General features: G+C 36.7%; 1 protein-coding gene across 1 annotated transcript in view; it reads right to left on the bottom strand.

Annotated features, from left to right (window-relative positions):
• Positions 1-9556: 9556 nt before the first annotated feature.
• Positions 9557-15073, bottom strand: part of LOC124776641 (glycine-rich cell wall structural protein 1.0-like) — a 60386-nt gene continuing 54869 nt past the window's right edge. Inside the window, exons 8-9 of the mRNA XM_047251731.1 lie at positions 11535-11633; positions 9557-10378 (exon numbers count right to left, since the gene is read on the bottom strand). Coding sequence (XP_047107687.1) covers positions 10317-10378; positions 11535-11633 — 161 coding nt within the window. The 3' untranslated portion in view covers positions 9557-10316. The remainder of the gene's footprint in view (positions 10379-11534; positions 11634-15073) is intronic.

The following is a 15073-nucleotide window of genomic DNA, read 5'->3' as shown; positions in this document are numbered from 1 at the left end:
ACCTCAATATCGTCCACTTGGGGAAAAATGAAACGACCAATCACACGATCTTCCATCAAACCACACTAGAAATTAACTTCGGGAGAGTCATGTTGATGCTGAGTAACTCAAGTTTTCACAAGCCAAATTACACACTGTTTTCTGTTGCACAGTACACATAGTTGCTCTCCACAGCACGCAAGACTGGGCTGAACTGAACTCAACTGAACTGAGGGAAGAGAGAGAGAGAAAAAAAGCACTGGTGCTGTCTCAAGGTCAAGCAGACCTGCCAACTGCAGGGGAGCCAAACTTGGAGAGTTGGTGAATCAAATATCACAGACTAGAGTAATAGTGTATGTCACTTTTTACAGATTCTAAGACACATTAAAACTAGATAGTTCTTTTTCAAACACACTGTATTTAAGTAACACAATACTGTATCAGGCTCAGAAGACATGAATGATAGTTGATCACCCAGGTATACATTACGATATTAGCGATTTATAAAATAAGTGAAAATGGAGGGGAGAAAGAGTTACCTCGACTACCCTAGCTGGTTTTATCGTGAAGATAAAATCCATAGACCCTTCAAGAGATTAAAATGGCAATTTCAGCCCTTGCTTTGTATACCTTGTGCAATGTTAATGATGAAGTGAGCTGTTTGTGTTGGCTAAGAATAATTTTAAATACAAACATAGTAGCGGATCTAAACACCCTGAAAAAAGGAAAATTAAAGTGGAAATATTGTTAACCAAAGCTATATGTTAAAGCAGATGTCTTTTGATGCATAAACAAGCATGTAGTTAAAAGCAACTCTGTACAGGCAGTACGATGCAGTATGCTTTGAAACTGAGTAAAGACAATTCATAAATGAAGCAAATCCTTCCTGTCGGTATGCAAGAAATGAAACTGAGGTACTGTGCACACAGATTTTATATGGTGAATTGCCAACTGCTCTAGGCAATTGAGCGAGTTGAAATGGACAGGTAGACTTATAGAGGGGCTGTCTTACACCTGAGGTCAGGTGCAGTCAAAAAAGAAATGACCATACCATATTTTCTGTACAGGAATATGGGGATAGTTATGCATTATAGACGTCAAGTTCTTTGATTAGGTGAATCCACAGAGAGATACTTCTTGGGGTATGGAATGAACAGGGGACGTTTTCATCTGAAAGAACAAACGGTTAGGCAGTGTCTTCTCACAAAAATAGTTGTGGCCAGTTATTAAGTTGGAAAGGACAAGCTGCGTGACAAATGGTAACTCTGTCGAAACAGATATCGAAACTAGTTAGGAGCAAACCAATGTGTGGTATTCTGCTGATATTTTCAACTCTTTGAGATTTGGATGGTATGAAATTAAGGATACTGGTAATCACGGTTAATTACTACACACGTCTTCCATGATAACTCTTGAGACCAAGTAAATGATCATGCATGAACATTTGAAGAAAACATTCCATATATTGAGAATAAATGAAATGGATAACAAATTGTTACATGGTATCACATAGATTACATTTAATTGAAAAGTTTGCATTAAAGGAGTTTTGCACGACACCTTTTGTCTTAGTTGAGGCTTCTGTCCCAGCATAGTATATTCGTGAGAATGACCATGTTCCACTGAGGATGCACATCCTGGTGAGAGATAGTAATGTGTGTTACAAACATATTATGCAGTGCGAAAAACACACTGTGTGCCCACATCTGTCATCTATGCACATGGTGTGTATACAGTAACTTAACATACTAGGGGGCGAGGCTTGGCAAGGTGAGTGCATTAGCACTTGCTGAATGTCGACACTTATGCCTTGGTGAGGCCCCTTGAAGGTGCCTAACATCTATAAACAGTGTGTGTAAAATACTACAATGTAAACGCTCAAGACAAATGAAGATTGTAATTCTTATAAGACTTACACCTATGAATGTAAAATACTACAATGTAAACGCTCAAGACAAATGAAGATTGTAATTCTTATAAGAATTACACCTATGAATGCTTATGATCTACACCTAAATATTCCTCTTGGGTAGTATACATAGGAAGTCCAGTCACCCTGAGACCTGTAGCATACACAAGGACTGGCAGTGCAATTTTTTTTCTCGCACCACCTACTAGGGTCAGATGCAAGTACAAGAAAACTGGCACAGACACTAAGAACACCCAGACAACGTGGATAATTCCAAAAATTAAGTTTAAGAGAGAATGATTGCTTCTCTGATCTATATGGAACCGTGTATGGGGGACTTGGCTGCGTGCTCTCACTATCACTATCCTATGATTTGTTTTGGACCGATACACTATTTTGGAATCTGGCGGTTTTTAACCCATAACATACTGCCTTTTAGCAGTGTTTTGTTTTTACAGGCAACGAATGTTGGGAAAAAAGATTCTGAGTTTTTCCACTCTAATGTTTTAATCACATTTCACCTGAAGATGTGGCTTTTAGCACCCCAAACCAGTAGGGTACAGTAATGAAGGACCAAATACAGGTGAAGCAGTTAATACGCAAGATGAATTCTATTAGTTGAACTTTTCGGACTACTCTTATATCTGAGAAAATTCTGTACACTTTGATTTTCATTAACAGTTTGCAGTGGGATATGGTCAGATGCAATCTGCCTATTGCCCTTCATCCATAGTTCGCAAGATATCTTGCGAGAAAAGAGCAAGTTGAGTTGTGCATTAGTGATGCTTTGTATATCTGTATTTATTTGTTGATACACACTTAAACCCCCTCCCCCAAGGAAACTCATTAAACAGGGTGTACATAAAGTTCGGGAACACTTTCAATTTTTTATTGCACAAGAACTAAACACACTGTACAGACATCATACACATTGCATACATAAGCGAAACTCAAAGTTTTTTTCTTTTTTTTTTCTTCTTTCTTTCTTTTTTTTTTTTTTTTTTTTTTACAAACATTTTATATGCGAACCGTGAGTGACACAGCAGACATCAATATGGTAATCGAATTCTTGCCATACTCGTCCCAGCATGGCATCGTCGACCGTGGCAGTTGCTTCCCATATTCTTTCCCAGAGCTCTGTTACATCATGTGGTATAGGCAGTACATATACTGTAACTTTAATGTGTCCCCACAGAAAAAGAGTCACACGAAGTGAGATCTGGTGATCACTAAGACCATTTTATGAAACAGCTGTCCCCTTCTGTAGCGCAGCCAATCCACTGATGTGGCAGCTCCATCTTCAGGTACCGACGAACATCACAACGAAAATGGGGTGGAGCCCCATTCTGCTGAAGGATGAAAGTAGAGTCCAATTGAATTTGAGGCATCAGCCATCACTGCAACATGTTCAAGTAGGAATATCCAGTGAGTGCTCTCTGCGAAGAAAAATGGTCCGTACAGATTTCGACACAACGTACAAAAAATATTTACCTTTGGGAATCACACTCAAATCTGATGCATTTGTACCCCAGATTCAACAATTAAGCCTGTTCACTTTCCCATTAGTGTGAAAGTAGCTTTGTCATTAAAAATTAAGTGATCAACAATGCCATCCCCATCCTCATTCAATTGCTGCAGCTGCGAACAAAACTCAAAACACTTATCTTTTTTGTTGTCATCGAGTTTCTGTCACAGGACTTTCCACACTCTCATCGGAGCCATTTCGAGTTCACGGGATGCATGACGTACCAATTTCTTTGGACTCCTTATGAATATCTCTCATATGCGAACCCCATTCACTTCACTCACACTGGGACGTCCACTTCTGGGCATAAACAAAAAGTCATAAGGAATTTGTTGTGCCAGTGGTAAATGGCCTTCCTTGTTGGTGGCTTCTTACCATACTTGGTTCTAAACGTACGCTGAACAACTGTAGCACACTTTTTTTGTCGAACTCCAACACACAGAAAGCTCACTCCGCACCTGAACTCACCAGGTTTGCAACTAGTGCTGACTATGGCAAATTACCAGCTTGCTTCACACCTGAACTCGCCAGGTTTGTGGCAAGTGTTGACTATGGCAAATTACCAATCCACACTGTGGTGGTACACATGAAAAAACTTCCAGGGTTTCTCTACAAAATTACGTGTGTGTGATATCTGTACAATGTTTGGTTCTTGTGCAATAAATAATTGGAAGTGTTCCCACACTTTATGTACACCCTGTAATTGAGTTTAAGAGTTATGCTCAAGAATTCTACAGGAAATTGATGTTAAGGCTGTTGGCCTGTAATTTTTAGGGTCCAGTTCTTTTTTACCCTTCTTAGCTACTGGAGTCATCTTTACTTTTTTCCAGTTGTTTGGGACCTTCTGCTGGGTGAGAGATTCACAATAAAAGCAAGCCAAATCTGGCACAAATGCTAAGCAATACTCTGTAAAATCAAACTGGGATTCCTCAACATATTTCCAACTCTTTCAGCTGGTTTTCAATGCAAGGTATGGGTACTTCCATGTCCACCATCAAGGAGTTTCCCCAGTTGTTAATGGAGAGTGCGCAATCCTGCATGGATGATTCTTTAAATGTGAACTTTAAAATGTCAGCTTTCCTTTTGCTGTGCGATATTGCCACCCAGATTAGTCTACAAATAACTGAATAGATCCCTTTGACCTGCTCAGTGATTTTACATAGGATCAAAAATTTCTAGGCTTCTCAGCACTACCTTTCACTGAAGTATGACTGTGGAAGCACTTGCTTCATGCATTCATCTTGGTGTAGCTGCAAAATTTTTTATACTGTTGGCTGTCAACATTTAAGCATTCTGTTTTGACCCATGAATGCAACAATATTTTCTCAGCATTTGCTGAATTTTGTTATTAAATCATGGTATATATTTTCTGTCTTTAATCCAGTGAATCACCACATTTCTCCAGAGCACAATGTTCAAATAACTTAAACTTGCCCACAATTTCTTTACATCCATCACATTTGAACTATGTGACATCCATTTATTGTGGAAGTAGGACGCAAACTACTGCTTATCTTCTACAGCGTAAAAACTAAATTACCTTGATGGATTTATTAACATTAGCAACCATCATGTCTATGATGACATCATGAGTGCTGATCCTTTCTTTATACCCACAGTAACAGTAAGGTCAAGTATACTTGTAGCTAAAAGGTCTCCGTATTTCTGCTAAACGTGGCTTGTCACACTAGTTGCATAAGACAGTTCTGGAAAATTTATTCAAAGCTACTACTACAGACTAAATGACCATATCATCTACAACATATCCATAGATACTGCCCTCTATACTCTGTACATTAAAACTGCCTCTAATACTGCATGAACACAATACTTCTGTGTTACTGAGCAAAAGTATTCTTTCAATGATTCTAGAACAGTTACATTGGAATTGGGTGGACAGTAAAAATTGTTATGACTTATCGTTTTTCACTGAAGGTGGTTACTCACACCTACAAACCTTTGTAGTGAGAATTTGTTGACGTCACTTGGCGTAATATTCTGTAGATTACAATGAAGACTGTTGAAAACTCTTCTTGACATCTAACCTGTCTTTTCAATATACATTCCATATCTCAAATATTTTAAAGCTTTCTACTTTGGGATCCATACAGAGAAGTACAACCAGGGACTTAGTAACAATAAATGGCTGAAGCATTTGTTACTATCTTGACATTAGAAGTGTCTTTCCACTGTGGTAAGATTTCATTCTCTGCATATTGACTGGTAAGCATTCAAAGAACCTGTAACTGTTGTCAAGCCTAAGAATATCAACGAGCACTCAAGATTTATTCTGCCGCCAGAGTAGCTGCTGCTTGTGTTCATGTACCCCTGACTTACCTAGTTGAATCCTAGATCTCTCCACTCCATACCAAAGGCCTAGAAATCTGCAGCAGAGAGAGTCAAGGAAACAACAAAGCCTCTGTCTGTCAACAATGAAGGGAACAAACCACGGAAAACATCTCTCGTATAAATATTGTTCATGAATAGATATGTAGAAAGCTAACTTTACTGGCCACAGCAGGCAGAGATAGTGATCATGAGTGTCTTCTATTTCAGAAGGCTTTGTGGCCAGAAGCTGAAATGTGTAACAATTTTTTTCATTGCACTGGTCTTTGACTCAGCGTCTTCTCCGTATGGTAAGCAGCAACCTATCCTTCTTCAATAATATGAAATAATCTAAGCCTTAAGTCAGGTAAATTTATTTTAAAAACCACGACGATGTTACCTAAACTGAAGTAACAGCAAGTGGTGCTGAACATATGACAAAAGAAGAGACTCTGTGTGTGTGTGTGTGTGTGTGTGTGTGTGTGTGTGTGTGTGTGTGTGTGCGCGTGTGTGATCATTACCCTTTTGTAATTCCTTGTACTAGAGGTTCTAGATATTTTCAGGTACTATGATCACTTGCACTAACCTAGAACACCTGGTTATACACTCTTAATACTGATTGTAACCAGATGTAATACAGCACTTTTGTTTCCAGCACATATTATACAGTTACACAAAATATTACACTTATACTGTCAAACACCACTTCATCCTCTTTTGGATAAACTTACAGCAGTAAGGCATTGTGTTTTGAAGTTTCTCCACATTAGCATATAAAATTCTTCAAAGTCCAAAATAAGAACGAGTTCGTACTAACACAGGAGAGGGAGAAACACACACACACACACACACACACACACACACACACACACACACACACACACACACACACACCAATGTTCTTCAGTCAGTTTTAAAGCTATTGCGGAGCTTACATGTTTCTTCCCATGTAGAGGAGCAGAGGCAGCAGTGAGAAATTGCTTTATCCCAGAGGTCTCCAAACACCTGTCATAGAAAGTAACAAAAATTAGTAAGAAGGTGCAAACAGCTACGGTATGAGTAACCATTAATGCCTTTACGTAAAATAACATGTGTAATAGCTTCAACGTCACTAAATATTTTAAAGTATTAATTGGGTTCCTGAAATTTCTAAATCAGATGAAGAGTGCAATGTCTTTTTTATCATGCATGGAGTTTCGTTCAAGCTATTTCTTGCCAGCCATCCAGCTGTCTTGATGGACATAGTAAAAGACCAATGAATTCTGTAACATAATTACAGGCTCATTTATAATAACCATTTTATGAAAGAATAGGACTTAAAATATGAAACCAACAGAATATTCGGAACTAAGGAAACCTGACTGCATCACTCAACTATTCATTACTTTGCAATAACAGTGACGAACAGAATCAAGACTGTCACTTGACTGCTTTCAATGAATTCTGGATATAGCATCAATCAAATCTTTATTCATCAAGCTTCACTACTTGAGAACCAAATCAATTTCATAGATGCATCGTAGTAACTCACTAGTAATCCACTCCATCTTACCAATGGTAACAGCAAGATGGGTTAAATGGTTCCACACATGCTGCAATACCCATTTAACAAAAGCTGGCTTCAGTCCTTGACAGAAACTTAACATATTATGGTGTTCATTACATACAATATCAAACATGTAATCATGCCCTTCCATAAGAAACAGGCTCATAGGTGAAATTTAAACCCAAAATTGTTCAACTTTACTACCTCTTCCTCTTAACGAGAGTAATAGTTGAATGTTGCTATAAATTGATAACAACATGGAAACTTTTTATAGTTTCCTTTGTCTAATTACAACTTATTGCTTCATGAGGCCAAGACTGTCATTCTTATTAGTAAAACTGATTGCGCCACAAACAATTTCTTTCCATTCTACTTTACAGTGATCAGGTATATCCCTGCAGTAAACCCTTTAATTGTTTAAAACACTAAGTGCATACAGTGCAAAATAAATGCCTTATATATATTTCTAAAAGAGTGGCAATGAAAAACAAGTTCTGATAATATACTTTAAAACCATTATATATATTATGCACCTGCCACTCACCTGAATTTATGTATCTTGTGTGCACTATCTCCTGGTGTTCTACTTTTTTGTTAATTTGTTTTCATCCCTGTGTAACACACTAAAGATGAAATATATACTGTAAAATGTACATGTGCCCTTGAAGATGCTACAATGTCTTGTACAAATTACTTACATAAATCCAGCTTATGTTACCCATTATAGTCTGCGATAATCTGACAACTTTCGTTAACACATTACGTATAAGTTCTGAACAAACTTCAGAATAATTGCCATTAAGAAAGCAAAGTCTGACATGTAAAATGTTCAATGAAATTTATAGATTCTTTTTACTGGTCAGTGTATATGAAGTGCACCTGGATTCTAAGCAGAAATTTTAAACCTTCCTATAACAGAACCAAGTTTTCAACTAAAACTCTAGCAGAACATCAATGACATCTTTTTACAGACATTAGGCATTCAGCATTTAAAAAATTCAATTTACAGTCTAAATTTTACTTTCACTTCCCTGAAGAAATCCCCACCGGATGATGGTCAAAATGTGTACAAATTTTGACTAATTTGATTGTATTATTTCAGCTTTGTACACATTTCACCAGCACCTATAATTACAGAATGAATTTTGTTTGTCTAAACTACCACATAACAGCATTACAATTATTAAGGGCAGCCCTATAAGCACTGAAGAGTTAGTGTGTGTGTGTGTGTGTGTGTGTGTGTGTGTGTGTGTGTGTGTGTGTGTGTGCGCGCGCACGCAATATCCTTTATGCGCTAGACAAACTGTATTATTTTGATGCTGTTAAGTGTACGTACCACTAATTCAGCCCACTTTGCTAAACTTGAAGTGATGTATTAGAAAGATTTGTATGTGTCTAGCAAAATAACTGCATCTCCTATCATCCTGTTACAACGAACCATGTAATTTAATGGGTGGGTACATTGTATGCACTGCTGAATTATTGTAACCTGAATAATACCCATTTAATCTTACTGCAATAAATAGTCTTGTCTATATATTATTGTCACTGATTAGGATAAATTTTAATTTCATTATTTAATAAGCTGTCAAAATTTATTACAAAATGTTTAATGTATTAAAGGACTTAATACTCACAGGCTCAATTCAATGTACCCATTTTAACGCATATTTCTCAGTCAAACATGGAGACAGTGATCACTCACCTGACCAATTAGACCATGATAGCATCAGTGAAAACATTCCCATGGGAAGAAATATTTCAACTCTTATACGTTTTTCTTCTAATGTAGTAATAGGAGACGTTGCATTAAGTTGCAATCTCAATTTTCATCTTTCTCAATTCACTGTGAGTAACCTTCCCTCCAACAATACACCCAGTCTGTACATACACGAATTAATCTCTTAATTGCTGCCTCTTCTTTCAATATATATTTACTGCTCACCAAGAAGACAATTTTAAAACAAACTATTTTGCATTATTCAATCATCATAATTTGATTTCAGATCACAACCGTATAATCTCTTTTCAACTACTCTTGCAAAGCACCAACTTTAATACTGATCTCACTGAAAGTAATATACACAAAAATACTCTTTATTGATAGGCTTGGGTACATAAATTTTAAAAGATAATTTAGGCATGTCTCTTGCAACACCAGTAAGACATGTCATCCCAATTTGAGTTCTTATGCACTGCACCGTGAAGTGTTGAGATAATGTAATAATATGGGGTTATGATCAGTATATCAAATAAAACAACTTCTAAATCATTTTGTTATTAGTATGTCATTTTTGTTTTATTGATTTAATTACTGAACATGAACATTTTTAGATACAAACAAATCAACAGATCTATTAACTGTCAAGTAATAAAACCACTGTCTCAAATAATCCTTTTCGTTGTCCTTTTATCTGTAACTGCTGACAAGCTGTTCTTCAAAAATAAATACAAAAACTGCTGGAATGTTGTCATGTTCATTACAATGTTTAAAGGCGGCTATGAAACATGGAATTCAACAAATTCCAAATACCATCTGACATTACTCCACTATATAACAGAACTGTTAACTGTCATTCTGATAATTTACTTATGATACAAATGCAGGCCAACAGTCAAGTGAAAGAAAAAAGTGTGTATAAATTTTGTGTGCCAAGAACTAAGTAAAAATCTTCGAAATAAATTACTACTGGCATCTGTCATGCCACAGTTACTCTTATACATGTATAATCTAAAAGACACCTTGCAGTAAGAAGAAATACCCACAATCTACACATTTCTTGAAGTATGCTGCACTAGAAACCACAACTCTACATTAATTAAAGAAACTGTAGAACCTATGGGGTAATCAGTTCAGATCTTCCTTTCATTAAAATAGCAAGAAAGTCTTAAAACTGTAAGGTGCTACTTTAAACATCACTTTTGTTAGGGACACCACAAAGTTGCAAGAAATCAGATACTCAATGGCCTCACTAATCACACCATTATCAGGTTAAGGGCCATAACAGTACACTGAGTCATTTTGTTTGTTCTTAGTAGCGGCGTGACTGACCGCCATAATCACGTGATTGGCCATAGCCAGCAGAACTGCCACCTGCAATAAATTCAATACCAACATAGAATCTTTTAAAATTGTTTCCTTTCTAATTTGTCTCTTAATACTAAAACAGCAAAAAGAAGAAATTTTTGAAATCAAGTAAAGGTTGGAAATATATCACCAGAGGCAGTGAGTGCATTTATGTTTGTTAAGAATGACATGGATGATTAAATATAACAAGCATTTTTGAAGTTCTCCATTATTCTGACATTTTCCTACTGTACCATCTTCACTGTGTCTTCAAAACACTTATTATCATCACTACAGGTAATTCGAGACTACATTGTTCAGCAAAGTATGTTTATGACTTTTCCACGTTTTGTACTTTTTACACCTTTATCACGTGGTTAGCACTTTTTCATCAAAATAGCCTTGTCAGCTTAGGGTTTGTTACATCTACTTAAATGCTTCTTTTTTGTACTTTTCCTAACAAGACTGAGCACAAAGTTCTCAGCTCACTACAACTGACCAGTAATTAGGTTATACATCAACTGTTTTCATGTTCTTGCCTCATGAAGCTTACACAATTTCTGGGTATTTTTGTTGTACGTGGATTTTATTGTATCCCCACTGATACAAAATGCCTACAGTACATATCTCCTACAAAGTAACTTCGTTTCCGAGTGCTAAAATGATATGTCAACTTGGATTTTGCATCATCACAGCTAAAAAATTTCTAGCGTAATTTAATCATAATGGTAAAAATACACCATTCACTTTCAACAACAGCTTTGCAAAATGTTTTTATAAGAAGGTAACATCAGCACCATTTGTCATATTTGTCTTATTTCACGAACTTCCCCGACATTAGTTCTCCAAATTGATGCATCAACAAACACAAACTAAAGAACATTATGGCTTCAGTAATGGCTGCATTATTTTTGCTGAAGGCAAATCGTCCAAGAAAAGTGTTATATGGCAACCGAAGCCCAAAGTTAAGCTATCCAATCTACATTCATAAAGCTCAAAGGAATGTCTATTGTTTGAATTTTGTGCAAATCTTTTGCAGGATTAAGTTTCCATCAAACTAAAATCTCAGAAACTTGCCAATTGACTTTAACAATGTATCATCAACAATTTCAGTGACCTTCCTTTGAACTATATCCTTGCAATTATTAATGGTTTCATGATGTTATAATTAATGTATACATACCGTAAGCACCTGTTGAATATCCTCTATCATCATAACCAGATGCAGTGTTGTATCCAGCACCACTGCTGTAACCACCACCATATGCATCATGAGCTGGTGCTGGAACAATTTTACAGAAACACCATATGACTTATGCATAAACCTGCAACTTGTCTATCTGTTCAGCAGTCTCTCATTCTGGTTATAGTACACAAACAAGGACATTGTAGCAACACTGCTGTTCCACTTTCTTTAAACAGTACAAAAAACTCACCCCATTTTTAGCAGTAAATGCTTGTGTCAATGACATCTGGTCGAAGTCACATTCCATCTACACAATTACACAAGTGAATGACAAAGGGGACATTAATTTTATCATTAAAATTTTCCCCTTTCAGACAATAATTGTATCACTATTAACATATTCCCATTTCAATCAACAATGGACTGTGATGATGACCCCATTTAAGAATATGTAGGATCTATTTAATTTTATCTTCTTGGACTATACGAAAGGTATCTGCAAATTTTCTAGCCAAACTTTAAGAAATATCAACTACTACTTGTAAGAGTTAAGGTTATCGACATTTACATTACACTCTCTTCTTAGGAAAATAAAGCTGTAATCTTAAAACACACTGTCTTCTGAATATGCAGCTCTTGGCTGAGAGCACACAGTGCTGTCATCAGCATAAAGTTAAATCACAATTATTACGCAAATTTGTGGACGTCTATACAGTCACGCTAAAAAAGCAGGATAGCTGCCATCGTTGTTGAATTATCATTGAAGAAAAATAGTGACAAAAATCCGAGTTTTAAGAAAAATGTTTAGGTGAAAAAAGTGAGAACCAAGAGATCACCTTTTAATGACTATATTTTTCGCACACATTCCACAAACAATGCATTTACAGTAAAACCCACTTTTAACTTTTTCAGTGGACTGACCAGAAAGTGTAAAACACAGAAAACGTAAAATAAAGGAAAGCATGGGGAAAACAAGCAGTAGCTTTCGTGCATGTTGTTCTCCATTTACGAAGACTGCCAACTTCAATGTTTTAATCAGTGTTGTGTTACAAGTCTTATTTACAGTAATTCTTTTAATGATTATCACTGTCTCACATTATAACAAAATTTTGTTTCATGTGGTTTCACAAACGACTTTTGCGTGCGCTATGCTATGCTGACAAACAAATAAATGCCTTAGTTCTGATCGTGTCCAATAGAGTAAATAAAACAAGTAAGCAAACGTCTTTCGTGAAACCACATCAAAAAGATATTAGTGTTCTAAAGTGACACTTATCATTGATAATCATTATGAAACTATGGTCAATAAAACTACTAACATAATACTAGTTAAAACAATGAATTGGCAGCCTTCGTAAACGCAGGACAACAGGCTCGAAATCTGCAGCTTGTTGCCCCCACGGTCAGGGATGTAGTGGGTGAGAAAGAGGGTGGAAATTGTCATGTTATGGAGCATCTTGAGGAGGAATTTTTATTTTTGACGTCAGGCCATATCAACCTACAACCAAATCTAGTACAGATTAGCGCATTTCATGCTTAAGTAATGATTTGTGAAAGCCCATTATACAGATGGGTGCCTTCAAAAGAAGCATTTCTTTGTATAAATGAAATTATATTATAGCTGTTGTAATAAAACTCAATGAGCAGAAGGAAGTTTGCTGCTAGAGCCACTATTGTCAGATCGTGATCATCATTAAAGCAGTGACTTCGGATACTTTCCCACCCTTCCAAATACTGCAAACCTATAATCAATTTGGCTGTGACACAACACATCAACAATGTAAATCTTTTTTATTGCTCTACCACTATGTTATGCAATCAACAAATTTGCATATTGTGTTTTCTCCTTTGTTCCAAGTCTGGCTGAGCAGGAACTTTATGCACTTTTTGCAGATATGAAAATCAATGTCAAAGAGAATGATAATGTGACAGAAAACTTAAAATGCAAGAAATGTTGTAAAACAGAATCATTAATGACAGGAAAGCATTGTACTGAGAGAATAAGACTTTTGTTTGGAACAAAAAATGAACAAACATGTGGAAAACTTAAAATGCGGAAACATAAAAATGAGGTTTTACTGTATGTTTGCACTACACTAAAAATGAGTTAAAATTTGAATATGTGTGTGTGTGTGTGTGTGTGTGCGTGTGTGTGTGTGTGTGTGTGGGCGCGCGCGCGCACTGCCATTCTACTTTCCTTTCTGGTGAAATAAATAATCAATTTTTTCACACTTCCTTGGTTGACAGAGGTGAAGTATACATATTTATGGGTTCCACTGGCAGTTCATTTGCCTGTGCCATTCTTTTTTCCCACACACATTATTGTACAAGTACTGAACACGAAGTACTTGCAGCAATATGCAAGAAACAAACTTTATGATGATGATGATGATTTGGGTGGAGGGAGAGCGCTCAACATCACGGTCATTAGTGCCCTGATGAAAAGTCAACAAGCAAATCTCTTAGGTGGGGATGAGGGCTGTTCCCACATCCACAAACTTGAAGCTGCTTCTGCAAGTACACCAAACTTGCAGTAATTACTTGCTGAGGGTGTTCCCATATAAAACTTGCAGAAGTAGCTTTCTGCAACCAACTTGCTGAAGTTTATTAGGTAGGAGAAAGCAAGCTCTCCCCAATGCACCAAATGCCTACCGTATTTACTCGAATCTAAGCCGCACCTGAAATTTGAGACTTGAAATTCAAGGGGGGAGAAAAGTTTTAGGATGCACCTCCAAATCGAAACGAAGTTGATCTATTGTAATATGAGACAATTTAGGTCGAATTAATGACGATACAGCTACAGTAGTTTGGTTCGAGTCGTAAGCTTAGCAGTTAAGCTTTACCAGGTAGCCATTGCTATGCATCAGGCGCTCCATCCGTATTTATACGAATACCCTTCGTTTTTCACGTGCTTCGTCTGGTTTGAATCGGTTGCTTATTTTTCTTTGATCTGATAAGTTTCGTTCTCTGTGTTATAGGTGTTTACGTCACTCTACGCTGAAAACGCATTGTTGTACTGTGTCATGCATTGTTTGTCGCATTCTCATAATGAGTGTTTACGACAAGTCACCGCTTGTCGGCATGGCTTGCTTTTGTGCGCACTATTGCCGCTTAAAAAAAAAAAGAGGAATTGTCTCATTAGCGAAACAATGGCTAGAGACTGGTATTTGTTGTTACTTACACTGCTGCTTTCTTTGATAATGATCAACAAGAACCAAATAATAGACTGCGTACGATAGGTGTTCTGAACTACAGTTTAGCTAAAATTTTTCTCCATTTGAAAATCTTTGCAGACGTCTCCCGTGTACATTACATTCGACACAGAAATTAGAGAGATAGCAGCAAACACGAAAGACTACGTGGCAAAATGTTTATATTCGTATTATTCTTATGGTGAAGAGAATACTGCATGCGATTCACAATTCATAAAAGTTCCTATTAACAATCATCTCTTCTAACAGGTAGGAAAAAATTCAGAACGTAGAGTTGGCCATATTGACAAACATCCCAAACAGTCTTGCCAGTCGGATTTTCGT

Source organism: Schistocerca piceifrons, chromosome 2 (assembly GCF_021461385.2).
Source record: "Schistocerca piceifrons isolate TAMUIC-IGC-003096 chromosome 2, iqSchPice1.1, whole genome shotgun sequence".
NCBI lineage: Eukaryota > Metazoa > Arthropoda > Insecta > Orthoptera > Acrididae > Schistocerca > Schistocerca piceifrons.
The sequence above is the reverse complement of the archived record's forward strand: the minus strand, read 5'-3'. Positions and strand labels throughout refer to the sequence as shown.